Source organism: Eleginops maclovinus, chromosome 18, assembly GCF_036324505.1.
Source record: "Eleginops maclovinus isolate JMC-PN-2008 ecotype Puerto Natales chromosome 18, JC_Emac_rtc_rv5, whole genome shotgun sequence".
NCBI classification, from domain to species: domain Eukaryota; kingdom Metazoa; phylum Chordata; class Actinopteri; order Perciformes; family Eleginopidae; genus Eleginops; species Eleginops maclovinus.
Genome location: NC_086366.1, coordinates 6,257,294 through 6,271,821, shown reverse-complemented (window position 1 = coordinate 6,271,821; position 14,528 = coordinate 6,257,294). Strand labels below are relative to the sequence as shown.

General features: G+C 40.4%; 1 protein-coding gene across 1 annotated transcript in view; it reads left to right on the top strand.

The window, feature by feature from the left end:
• pcp4b (Purkinje cell protein 4b) overlaps positions 1–13,863 on the top strand; it is a 35,823-nt gene extending 21,960 nt beyond the window's left edge. The window contains exons 2-3 of the mRNA XM_063907335.1: positions 2,376–2,427; positions 13,108–13,863. Of these exons, the coding sequence (XP_063763405.1) occupies positions 2,376–2,427; positions 13,108–13,238 (183 nt within the window). The 3' untranslated portion in view covers positions 13,239–13,863. The remainder of the gene's footprint in view (positions 1–2,375; positions 2,428–13,107) is intronic.
• Positions 13,864–14,528: the final 665 nt, after the last annotated feature.

The following is a 14,528-nucleotide window of genomic DNA, read 5'->3' as shown; positions in this document are numbered from 1 at the left end:
AAAGCTTGAAATGCCTTTAAACTTAAACATAATGTATCTATAGTTTGGAAAATGTGCTGATTAGCTTTCCCGCCTAGATTCAGACGAGTACATCCACACAAATAGAGATGTATAATAACGAGGAAGTGATCTTACTTTAGCATACAGACTGGAAAATAGGGAGAAGTAGTTAGCTTGGCTCAGTTTAAAGGGTAAAAAGACAAGGTTGGTGTTTAATATGCACAAGGTTGTGAGGCTTTCAAGCAACCAGCATATATTTCAGTTCCTTCAGTTGATACTTACATGTTTTGTTCAACAGGATAATCTCCAAATATAAACAACGTTAGCCTATACAGGAACTACAAGACAGGTCACATGACTTCACGGTACCACCGCTAAGCTAAAGGCGGCTAATATTGGACCTGATGACCTGATGTTAAGTCTCATTTAGACACTTTTTAAATTCACCAGTGGAGGTATTTAATTACATTTAAAGTTCTTCAGCTTGTGTTAACCAAAGACCATATTTCAGGTTAGCAACCAAAAACACATTCAGAAAACCATTGACTTCCAGCCCTGTGGACAGATTTTCCAGCACCTCTTGATTGAGAATAATAATTGCGACAGTAATAGAGTGGTGAGTCATGATAAGAAAGCCTCTCCCATCCACACGGTGTTATACATTTTACATTCAGAGATGTACAGATAGTTTCCTTTCAGATATATTACTTAAATTGAACTGGAGACTAATAAAATGCGGCACAAAAATGCATCTTTCCAGCAGAACTCGTCTCCCCAGTGCCAGCTTAATGCTGTGTGATTAATAAGGCGCTTACGATGTGATTTCTCACCACATCCCTTCCTCCTTAATGCCTCTCCTCGATCCATCGCTGCTCCTCTTTTTCTTTGCAGTATACTTCCCCCGGCTCCTTTATCATTCCCTGTGATATCTCCTGCTCTGTTGCATGTTTAAAGCAGGGCTATAATATGTTTCTAAGAATATCTTTTCCTAATCTGCTCATTGTGATGGAGTGTCACTCCGGTACTCCTCTCTAACGCGTTATCTGCTTTTCCCTTTTTCACGCCTCTAATGCTGTCAGCACCTGCTGAACCCTGCAGCCCGCAGAGGGAGTGTCATGCTTTATAGCCTTTTTTAACTCAAGGCAATTTTTATAATGTATCTCTAAATAAAAAAGAAGAGAAAGCATAAAACGATGACGAAGGTGAACATTGACAAACGTGCAGAAAATACGTGTGAAACGTACATTAACACAGCCACTATGTGTGTTACTTCCCTAGAGATCAGTTCCTATTTGCAGTTTAATATGAGGAAAGTGTGTTTGGAATAAGTGTGGGAAATATACGGCTGCAGGAAAATAAAAGTCAACATTTAGATTAATGTTGCTGCAGTAAATATTATTTTAGAGTTTAATGATAATATAAAAAAGCTACACCTTTGTTATTTGATTTTTAATTTGATTGTTATTTTTATTATTTTATGCCCATTTTTTAAATTCTTATTTGATTCTTATATTTGACCTTTGTTAAGTTATTGTATTCTTTTTATCATTATTACATTTTTATTTCATTCAGTCCTGTGTTTATGACTTCTGGCGGTATTCATTTTTTAAAACCGTTATATGCATTGGCTCTGTTGTGATGGGTCAACAGCTAAGAGATGTCCCGCCCCTTAACGTATCATGTACAATGTTTTTGAACGCTAGCCAATAGGAGCACGAGTGTCCCATAGTGAGATCACGATATGAGTAAACAAAGGAGTCAGCTCGAGGCATTTCCGACAGGGGGGTAGAGTGTGTGGGAAAGAAACTCCTTCTGGAGGAACACTGGGATTTTAGCCTTTGCAGACCATTTACATGCACTAAAACTTATATACCACACCACAGGAAACATTTGACTTTTGACAATTTTTACTTTTGACCTTTTACTCTTTTCTACTCGTTAAACAATAAAACATAAAGTTTGAGAGTCGTTTTTTGTTGTCCCTATGTTGCATGTTTCTATTGGTCTGACCTCAAAACCAAACAACACTTCGGGCATCGTTTCTCTCCTGGTCATTCTGTACATTGACTTTCACTGCTTTTACTGTCATGGGGCCTGCAGGGGCTCCTCAGCCCGCCTCATGGGGTCAGAGCAGGGGCCCCCACTGGCTGAAATGTGCAAGCTTCAGAGAGCATGCTGCACGTTAGGCTGCAGCTTTTAGCCCGCAGTAGATGTCGGAACAATCATAAGGACGAGGCTTAATATCTGAAGGACGCAGAGCAGTGTTGTGTTCATGGATATATGATTGTTGGAAATGGTGTGGGTGGATTTCAATAACAAAAGTAATGTCAAGTGAAAATAAATTAATTGAGATTTCTTTGTTTTTGTTTTTGCAGAGACAAGGATCTGGAGCAGCTGCTGGCAACAACAAGACGTCTGGAGCACAAGGTAAATACAGTATCAGGATCAAAAATACTTCCGGCAAAATGTAGAGTGAGGGGTTCGGTGAGGGGAAAGTGAAGCGTTAGATGGGCCGGAGATCAGAGCAATGAAGCTTTACTGCAAAGAGCTGAACCAAAAGTCACAGCTCTTAATTTACCAGTCCATCTTCGTTCCTATACCCTCACCTGTGGTCATGAATGGCTGGCCGTCATGCCTGAAATAATAACACCATGGATACAAGTATAACAATCAGATTCTAAGGTCTTCCCTCGTCAGTAAAAAATGTAGATAACTTGACACTTTTTTTATCTACAAGGTGTCCAAATACGACGAACAGTCAGGCAGACAATTACACAATGTCAGTGGAGATCAATGATCGGCGTCAATATGATGAATTTAAAAGCATTAGGGGATCGATGCCATCAATCTAACTGTAGTGGATAATACTCAAACTGGGATTTATTTGGCTTGTCAGCATTTTATTGTTTAATGCATCATCCAGTAGCATTAAGGTTCAAGACTAATGTTAACAGCCTCAAAGTAACTACTGTAAACTTGGGCTATATTTAAAAATAAAACCAACAACCAGAAAACATACAGTATGATGTGATGTAAGACAGGAAGACGGGCTGAGGATGATTGACGAAATGAGATGACAGTAACAGGGTCTGAAGGACAGCTGCCATCAGAGTTCACACACACACACACACACACACACACACACACACACACACACACACACACACACACACACACACACACACAACTGAACCTCTGGCTTACCCATCAGCGCTCATCATGATCTGACCATGTCATGTAAGCGATGACATGGAGAAGATTTCATAAGCTTTGAACAAGTTCATTTTTCGTTTCATCAGTTTTTCTTCCTCTCTGTCTTATGTAAAACACTCAGGACTTTATGAAGATAAAACAGTGAGTTTATTCTGAGCGTGAAGAGGATAGGTCATCAGTGATGACTCACTGTGCTAAATAAAAATATGGATCAATGCAATGTAGGATTTCTTCGCATGGCTTAAGAAAATCAAGATGGATGGATGAAGGATAATTGGATGAATGATGGATGGACGGATAGATGGATGGATGGATAATTGGATGAATGATGGATGGACGGATAGATGGATGGATGGATAATTGGATGAATGATGGATGGACGGATAGATGGATGGATGGATAATTGGATGAATGATGGATGGACGGATAGATGGATGGATGGATAATTGGATGAATGATGGATGGACGGATAGATGGATGGATGGATAATTGGATGAGTGATGGATGGACGGATAGATGGATGGATGAAGGATAATTGGATGAATGATGGATGGACGGATAGATGGATGGATGGATAATTGGATGAATGATGGATGGACGGATAGATGGATGGACGGATAATTGGATGAGTGATGGATGGACGGATAGATGGATGGATGGATAATTGGATGAGTGATGGATGGACGGATAGATGGATGGATGGATAATTGGATGAATGATGGATGGACGGATAGATGGATGGATTGATAATTGGATGAATGATGGATGGACGGATAGATGGATGGATGGATAATTGGATGGATAATTGGATGGATGGATATTAAGATGGATAGATGAATAGAGAGATGACATGAGAAACAAATAAACTAATCCATAGAATATACAAACTAAACTATAAACACATATGTAATATTCTTAATGTTATAAATACACCTGATTAGACCAAACTACTAGAACTAAAATATAATCCCGCATTATTTATGGTTATTTTTTACACTTACATTGAAATGTTGTAGTTTGTAAAGTTTGTAGATATGTACATTTACATTTAGTTTAACTAGTGCCTTCTGTTTGCTGCTGCTTTTATTTATTTGTTCTTATTTCTTTCACTGCAATGAAGGAACTTAAGACATGTCCTTAGACCTTAGTATGATGACAATAAAGATATCTGATACAAAAATAGGACATATATTATATTAATAGTTTGGCCATTTTCAGAGGATATATATCATACCACTTTACAGATTCCTCTTAAATCTCTCGACGAGCTGAGGCTTTAAGTGCTGACTCAGCAGGTGAGTAACAGCGGCAGCAGGAGAGGGATCTGAGATGACCAGCAGCTCCGTCCTGGGGGAAATAAAGATCAACACGAGCGCATTACAAATCACGTTTACTGTTGAGCTTCCTGTCATTAAACCTATCATAGCCAAGCAAATAAAGGCATCAACGTGAAAACTAATATCTCCCCCACGCTCACCTCCTCTAAATCTAACCGGTGATTTGCTGCGATCCCCTGACTCAGCAACACTTCACACTTTGAGATGGAAGCTGTTTTCACTTCATAATAAAGTGAGCTGTTTGCTTAATGAAATAGATAAAAACAGTTTATTGATGGAAAGAGGAAATCTAGTAAGTGCAAGCCTTAAATTGATCTTTCTATAAATCTACAGCGTTCGATTGTCTCAGGTGTTTTCATATTTTCAAGATTGTTTTTGTAAGCATCTTAAACCTAATGATGCATCTACAGATTGCACATATATAATATAATAGAAGAGAATCAAATAGAATTTCTTAATTGTCATTGCACCTGAAAAAATAAAGGGTTTAATTGTCTCAGATTTCATTTACATTTTTTCACGATTTATTTTTTGTAAGTCTCAATGCATTAACTGGACCTGTTTGTTTTTGTGTTGCTGATTTTTTAAGTATCATAATGCTAACGCTGCATGCGTCCAACCAGTCCAATATAAAGTTATAAGAAGTGAGCGACCTTGGACAACGAGCTTTACTGCCTCATGACTTATTGATTCCTCTTTTAGCCTCTCGTCCTCCAGGGAGCAGTGTTAGCTCTGCCCCTTTAGAAAACGTTAAAAAAAAAAGAGGGTTGACCTTCCTGTGGTTACGGTGCTGCTGTGACAGTGGAAATATAAGGGAACAGAAATAAAACAATAAAGGTGATTAAAAAATGTTTAGCTTTCAATTAAAGCAATCACAGCTAATTGTTTTAATAGTTTTCGCCATCTCAAAGAGTAAAGACTTTTTCCCCCCCTGCCTGAAACGCCTCCATTTGACTCCTTTGTTGACTTCCGGAACATATGCCATCCCTATGTAACACCCGTGATTCTATTGGGTTGCTCTCAAACACTTTGTACATGATTGAATAAGGGACATCTGTAAGCGGTTGACCAATAACAACAGAGCCGTTCAGCTAACCAATCAGAGCAGACTGGGCTCTGGTTTTCATAAATGTTTGGTGTTACTGAGAATAGGATCCCTCTAATATCACAATACCGCTATTGCAACCACTCAAAATAAAGAAATGAGTTATTTTGAATCCAAGTTGTGTTACCTTGCGCCTTATTAAGCAGCTACACCGTCAACATTATTCACCAGCACCAATTTACAGGCTCCAAATTACCTCGAGCGGTTGTCGGAGTTGAAACACTCTGCTGCAGAAGACCAATTTCTCAAAGCCTGTAGTAATCAGGTCTGCCTTTCTATTCACTTATTAAAAAGAGGAGTGGAAAGTACACAGCCTGCGCGCACACACACACACACACACACACACACACACACACACACACACACACACACACACACACACACACACACACACACACACACACACACACACACACACACACACACACAGCACTCCTTTGTTGTCTGACCTTGACAATTAATTTGATGCCTGCAAAAACTGCTTTCCCAGCGTGTCTGAAGCATGCTGCCTCTCACTGTGGAGAGATTGGGAGAGCTCTTAGAGTGGGTGGGGGGGAGTAACGCTGCTATTGACTCTCGCCCACTCTGCATACCCCAAGTTCAAACTCTTTACAGAAACCCTCTCACAGGCTCAAGGACACACACACACACACACACACACACACACACACACACACACACACACACACACACACACACACACACACACACACACACACAGAGATACGGATTAATATTCACTGAATTGAACAGGGTAGCTAGGACGGATAGCAGCTCTGACGGAGAGCCTGGCAGTGGTAACAGCTTCAGATTAAATCAGGTGGACACAATTGAATCAAAGTTTTCCCGCCTTATTGCTGACACAAAAAAAACCTGTACTCCGGACTGCACTCAGAGGGTGTTGTGGTTTATTTTTTATTTAGAACATGTGGATGTTATTCAAAGAATTGCATCTGTAATGTGAAAACATACTGTGTGTTTATTTAAATCGTACAAGAGGAAAAATAGAGACGAATAGCAGGAAATGGATGGATGGATGGATAATTGGATATAAAGATGGATGGATGGATGGATGGATGGATAATTGTATATCAAGATGGATGGATGGATGGATGACAGATGGATGGATTAAAGGACGTAAACCGCATCAAACTACACTCCAGATGTTATGTCTGACTCCTAGCTAACGTCGTTGGCTTTTCCATAGCCAGTGATCTTAGCTCATGATGAGAGGAGGGAGACATGTCTTATGTTTGCTTTTCCTCCACAAATCTGGACCCAGCTCTCCTCCTTCATCTCTTTGGTTTACCCAGCATCCTCTCTGTGTCCTCCTCTAGAATTTAGCAGGGATAGTCGTTCTTCCGACAACCATGCTAGCTGGCTTTAGCGCGATTAGCTTCTGCACAACAGCAGCAACTCAACAGTGATAAACACAAACAAAATCTTTCTCTACAACAAAGTTTAGAGAAGGCACAGCTTTATAAGTTACTCATAGAAGTAATTAACAGAATAATACAAAACTAAAGCTGAAAATAGCACAAATGTAGCGAAACAACTGCAACAGGCTGCATGCATGGTTTTCGTATTCAGCACCCTCACTGACCCAGGGTTAGGGCTAGAAAGTCCTCTTCTGTGACATTTGTTGACATGGTTGTAGTCCAGATGTGTCTGTGTTTCTCTGCCATATGCTTGACATGTTCACTGACCTCACAACACAGACTGACCTCTCGCAGCAGCAGCTGGAGCAGAGAGGGCTTACTACAGCTTTACATCAAACACACCGACGGCAACATTAAAGCTAAAGACACTCGCTAATCCTCTGCTTTTATGCTATCACACGTGAACAAAATCCTCCGCTTCTTAAAAACTGTTCTGTTTCTTTATTTAAGCTGGGTAAAAAACAATGTGGAAACTGCTTGGCAACAGCAACCCCCACCCCCCCACCCCTTGTCTCCAACAGGCCCAGGCGTAATTTCAAACTGGTTCACCTTAGAGATCAAAGTCATTGTTTTATAATTAGCTCTGAGAAATGAGAGCTGAGAAGATGACCCATTTTCAACACACTTTTTTAATTAACTTTACTGTACTCAATTAAAGACGTGTCGAGTTTGTCTTATTCTGCCAGATATTGTTAGTAAATGCATCACTGCTGAAGAATAATTTCCTGAAGGAGCTGAAACCACATATTGCCCCTGCAGCTCTTTGAACATCCCAATTTTTTTTAAATGTGCAACTGTATTGAAAATGTTGTTTTACTCATTTGCTAATTTTTAGGTTCATGTTAGTATTTGGTTCCTCTACTGTGACATGTCTCCATGCTTTAATGTTCAAAAGGCTCTTTATTTTTCTCATACTGCCTGTGCTGCAGCACCTCTTTTCACCCTCTGTCTGAAATCATAGCTCAGTCTGCTCTGATTGGTTAGCTGGCCGGCTCTGTTGCGATTGGTCAACCGCTTAGAGATGTCCCACCCTTCACGTACAATGTGTTGGAGCGCTAGCCAATAAAATAGCCTACTGAATTAAGCCTATATGAAAAAGAATATTCAGGAAGTATCTACCTAAATATCGATTTTTATTTTTAAACGTTTTTTTAACATTGCTAGTAATCCCCAATTTTTACAACTGTAACAGTAATATGATTTTGACTTTTTTATGCAACTATAAGGGAAGTATCATCTTTGTATCCTGATTACATCATCCTGTTACATGCAATCTGTTTTCCCCAAGCCTTCATGTAACTTTGTATTGTTTGTAGCTTTTCCACTTGTAATTCCACCACAGCGACCACGGACAAGTAGGTTACACACACACACACTCCCTGGCAAAAGCAAAATAAGAGTTCACACATAGTTTTAAAAAAAAGAAACAGAGCCCACAGAGGCGATCAATACAGCAGCATTCCTTCATGTGCATGTGTGTATTGATCGCGGTGGTCTCCCACGCTTCGCTGCCCCTCTCCCTCCGGTGTTAAAAGGCCGGAGGGGTCGCTGAAATTCTCCTTTCACTTTGACACACACTGACTTTCAACTATAGACACATGCATGCTCCAAAGCACTTTAATCTAAAACACAAATGCAGCACAGAACAAAGTTAATGTAAAAAAGTGCAATTAACGTTTTGAACATCAAAGCATGGAAACACTTCACAGTAGAGGCACAGAATACAATAATGAAAGCTGAAAATGAGCAGAACATGTCCTCTTACAGATGTCTACAGGAGTTATAAAAGACACTTTAGCAGAGAATCTTATTTTACTTTCCATAATCTGTCTTTCTTGTCTCAAGGTCTACAAGTCCTTCTTTAATGCCTCCATCTTCCACAAATCCTCCTCATGGCTCAACTGGTTTAAAGCAGTGAAATCAATAAGACGCCCTGAGCTTCAGAGCGGCTTTTAGAAGACATAACCAAGAGTTGGGTTATCGTGTCAGATATATTGCTAAAGGGTTGTGCGGGTTGCTGTAAAATGTCATCTGTCATAATTACTAGTTACCTGTAAAATTGGAAAGTAACCTTAAAAAGAAATGAAAACCTGAAAGCAGATTCAGGCAGTAGGCGTATAGATTAACACTCTAAGTAAATTTTGCACAAGTCAAGAAAGTTAAGTCTAAAGAAAGTAAATCCTGTTCACTCGCAGCATGGAGGCTTCTCTTGCAGCACCACCATAAATAAAAACATTTCTCTCCTCCTCGCTGAAGCGCAGGCAAGATGATCCAGACTGGCACTCTGACAGCTGATGTTACAGTCCCATTAGGTGAAGACAGGAACAGAAGTGCTGCCAGAGATTGTGTGTGTGTGTGTGTGTGTGTGTGTGTGTGTGTGTGTGTGTGTGTGTGTGTGTGTGTGTGTGTGTGTGTGTGTGTGTGTGTGTGTGTGTGTGTGTGTGTGTGTGTGTGTGTGTGTGTGTGTGTGTGTGTGTGTGTGTGTGTGATGGAAACGCCTTTTTATTAAAGAGGGAGACTGGGTTCTTTCTGATACATAATTCCTCTGATGTATCATGCTGGACTTTCTTGTGTGGTTACACGAAACACGTACAGCACATAGATAACGGAGAATAAAGTCGGGGATAATGAGCAGCGAGGCGGTTATTATTTAAACAAGAACACCGACAGCATGAGCAGGATCCTGACGCAAAGGTCCATGTCCAATTTGTGACTCAATTAATTGTGCAGCCATAATACCAGTTGGATAATAGTGAGCTAAATCAATCCATTACACGGCTTAGTTCAATACTCAATTCTGATTGGTCTATTTGGACGTTCCAGAGGAAGATGCTCTTATCAAGGGACAATGTGCAATCATATCAATCCGCAGAAAGAAGTCCGGTCAATTTAACGTCAGCTGTGGACAGCAAACATACATTTTCCTCTGTCTGAAAACGGCGTAGAGAAATCTACAGAAGAAGACAGACAGGAAGTAAGCATCAAGTGTCATTTTCATTCAAAGTTCTCTCAAATAAGCGGAGCCTTTTTTCTGCTGAGTCTTAAGGATAGGATGTTCTTTTTAAAAACTGTACGATGTGACGTTTTCTGACAATCTGACATTCACTTTTGTTGAAGCACACTGTCCCCCCCAACTATCATGATCTCCTATAAAGTGTCTCCCATCTCCCACTATCATAAAATGTTCTCTATCGTCATAATTACAAAATTCCTCCCAGCACACGAAGCCACCATGGATCACATCCTGCGTGTGCCTCCGCTCTGACATCTTAAAAAACCTTTCAGCGGCTTGTATTACAAAGATTATGAACATGTCTGGCATTGACATGGCGGAGGGTGCCGCTCAATAGCGACTGCTGCAGGGACGAGAGCAGCAGGCATTAGAGCGTGGAAAAATTCAATATCAATTAATGCAGGACTCACAGTCGGGCTTGACACAGCAGTTAGTGTTTCCTCCTTGAACAGCAAGAGAGAGGTATTCAAGCTCAGCCCCGAGGGAACTCAAGGATTAGCTGCAGAGTCATATCAATACAGGAGTCGCCTCTGCTTTCTGCCTCCCATAGCCTACTCCTCTCTCCACCACCTCTGTCATGTGTAGGTTTGAGGAGTAATGGATTACATGTAATGGGATTACGCCATTAGGATACAAGAAAAGGTAACTGTATTCCCTTACAGGTACATTAGAAAAAGCTGAAATCAGATTTCTGTTTTCTAGAAAATATGGATTTCTAGCAAGATTTTTTTTATTATTGCAAAGCACATTACAACGCTTCAGGAGTCTTACAGAAAACCGAGTCCCAGTAAAACCATAGCTATTCTTCCAGTTCACCATCATGGCATCTAGTTCAGAGAATTATTCACTCGGGGGAAATTTCTCATACTGCCTGTTCTGCGGCGCCCCTTTTCACCCTCTGTCGGAAACCAGAGCCCAGTGTGGTCTGATTGGTTAGCTGGTTGTGATTGGTCAACCACTTACAGATGTCCCGCCCCTTAGCCTATCACGTTCAATGTGTTGAAACACAGGGATTTTAGCATTTGCAAACCATTTACATGCGCAAAAACCTACAGAACACACTACAGGAAAGGGAAACACGCCAGAAAGCATAATAGGGCCCCTTGAAGTATAAAAAACGTCTTATTGATATTTATTTCTCTTGTTTATTGCATTGCATTTGATGTGCAGGTTATCCAAAAGTAACAGTAATCGGGTTACATTACTTTTATATCATAATACTCAGATTAGTTCACTGATTAATTGTAACAGATTACATTTTAAAGTAACCACCCCAACCCTGGTTATGTGTGTTTATCTACAGTAGAAAGCAGGTCAATTCTTTGCAGGGATGTTGCAGGGTGAACAAATGGAGAAGCCCCCATGCTGAGCTCTGTAGAGAAACAAGTAGTTAATGTCGACATTAAAAAGGTTAAAACTGCTAATTGAAATAATAAGGTTCCATCTCTGTATGAAAGTCATTAAATGTCAGACAGTGCAGATTGCTAAACGGCGGAACAAACACTGCTAATGGAAATAATCATACATTAGGCTACAGCATAGAAACAACACAAACAATGCGTAATAATCACCTTGTATATTGCAAAGTATCATTGAGCCATATAACCACTTATTTCCTGATTGTTATTCCAGTGAGGCGTTGCAGACAGAAGTTCAGGCCAAAGTGAAACCTGCTCGGGTAAATGTTAGCTTGTCCTGGCCTTTAACATCCTGAATGTACCTGCTTCATTAACGCCTGCAGCTCTCTCTCGGAGCAGCCGCACATTCCTGTAGAACTAAAAGACTAATGTCAAGAACACGCCAAACTATGGTGGCTGTTTATACAATGCACCAAGCTCCTGGCACAATTAGTCTGCAGGGATATCTTAGTTTTGACTCGTGGTGCATGAAACTCCTAACCTTTTGTGCAATGTGCAGCGAGGCGGTCATTACTGAAAAAAGAACCCAATAATGTGAGCAGGATCCAGGCGCTTATCAGACGGCAACATATTAAATAAACCACTGATTGAAACATAACATTGCTTAAAAATGATCCTGTTGCTTCCACTGAGGAAAAAGGATCACCCATCAGAAAAGAGAATTTAACCAAAAACTAAATAAATAAATATAAAAAGAGAACAAAAGAAGGAAACAGGATAGAGACAGGAACTCAGAGAAATCAACAGATGAAGACATTTCTCTGATGTCCAGCCCTCTGTCTCTTAACCTCTTCCCTTCTCTTGTTCTCCATTTATTTCCGTATTTCAGTCTGTGGTTAAATTGTCTGTTCTGATACGTTCAATAATCTTTTGTTCTTTTTTCCAGGAGATGAAAACACTTTTTTTCTGATCGCTAAAATCAGTTATTTTTTCGGGATTACAGTCGTGTCCTCTTGAGTGTTCGCTGAGCTCCAGAGGGGATTAAGGATCGGAGATCAATTCACGCTCTGGCCTTTGACCAGTAAAACTCCCCAGACTGCCTCATAAGATCTCTCCATGATTATAATGAGGGACAGGCTTTAGAGACCAGTTAGTCTTACATTACCAGTGCTTTATGTTGCTGTTTTCCACACTCACAAATGAAGAGCAGGTGCTGATCATCTTACAGTAATTAGTAAATATTTATCCTTTGGGTTTAATAAATTGTTGAAAGTTGAAAACATATAAGTGGTTTATAAGGTATGGCATTCTTTGTGAAATGCTGAATAAGCAGAGTTACTCTCGTGATCTGTGTTTTTTAACGAACGGTTGTTTCTGTGAACGGCCGAATGTTGTAAATGATGCAGGCGCAGGGTATTGTGGGACAGCATTATCTCATTTCCTTTCGTAAAGACTGCTCCAGTGCATCCTAAGCTAAAGGAGATGATAAGGAATCTCTTTCCTGTCATCTAGAGAGTTCAAACAGCTCCTAATATGTTGTCATTTCACTCCTTTGGGAAACCTCCGAAATTGACAATTGGATTGCATCCCATATCTTTGTCAATGCTGTGAGTCTCATCCATCTCTTCCCTTTCTCTTGCAGATGCCTCCAAGACGGACGTCCCGGAGGACTTTGACATTGACATGGAGAACCCGGAGACCGAGAAGGCGGCCGTCGCCATCCAGTCCCAGTTCAGGAAGTTCCAGAAGAAGAAGCGCGACGACAAGTCCTAGTGAGCGCCGCTCTGCCACCGCGTGGAGATCGCAGGACGGTGTGACATTTGCATGTTAACAAATTCATACCTGTTGGAACTCCAGGGGTTGTGATGGGGATGGGAGGGGGAGAATGCAATAGCCTGTTTAACATATGACATGTCTGTGAATTTATCATTATCCTATTATTATTATTATTATGATTAATTTATTATTCGACTGCTGTATCAATAATTAGAAAGTAGAGAGAACATTTCTGTCCTGTTCCATGTATCACAAAGTCTAGCTGGTGTTTGTGTTAGAATATGTTTTTGTACTTAACCCCGCCTCAATGGTTAACATCTCTTTGCTTACCCAGAAACACCTGTGTGTGTGTGTGTGTGTGTGTGTGTGTGTGTGTGTGTGTGTGTGTGTGTGTGTGTGTGTGTGTGTGTGTGTGTGTGCGTGCGTGTGTGCGTGTGCGTGTGGGTGGGTGTGCATGTGGGTGTGTGTGTGTGTGTGTGTGTGTGTGAGAAGATGGAGCAAAAGCTGGTGTTAAGATGACGGTTGTTTTTAGTGGAGCTTCCCATCCTTAGCAGAATATTTCACCCAGAGGCGTTTTTCTTACCCGCATGGTTCTATCAAGGTGTGTGTCAATGTACATTCAATAAATAAAGACTCTGTGTGGATCCTGTGTCCGGTCTTTGTATACATTTGACAAAGCTTCAGCATCCGTTAATATATTGCATTAATACACACTCCGCAGGGACAGTAGTGGGACTCACATTGTGATGACAATCTATAAATAGAAAGCTCTCCAGAACGAGCTCTGCTGAATCTATTCCCTCCTCAGCATGATGACCTTCTCCATGTGGATCTGGACTGATTGACTGCTTCCCACAGAGCTGTTCAGCTGTAGGCTTTTTAAAAACAACCAGCCAATAACACACAACTACATCAATATCTCCACTGTCAGGATTGTATGTTGACAGGGTGGGGAGGGTTGGTAGTAACATGTAAGGAAATGTAACCTAATCTGAGTATCACAATGGAAGAGTGATGTCACCTGATTACTTTCCATTACTTTTGGTGAATTAAATGCAAAGCTACACAAGAGAAAATAAATATTGATAAGATGTTTTTTACGTAAGACAACAGAACGATGAGACATTAGAAAAAAAGATATTAGGATAAAAAATGGATTCATTTATATGAAAACTTGCCTTTCATTCAGCATATTCACACAGCAGACTATGCACCAACAATGAAACACATGAGCACATACTACAGTTAAAAAAAAGCAGAAATAAAGTCTGAGCTGAGCACAGTTAA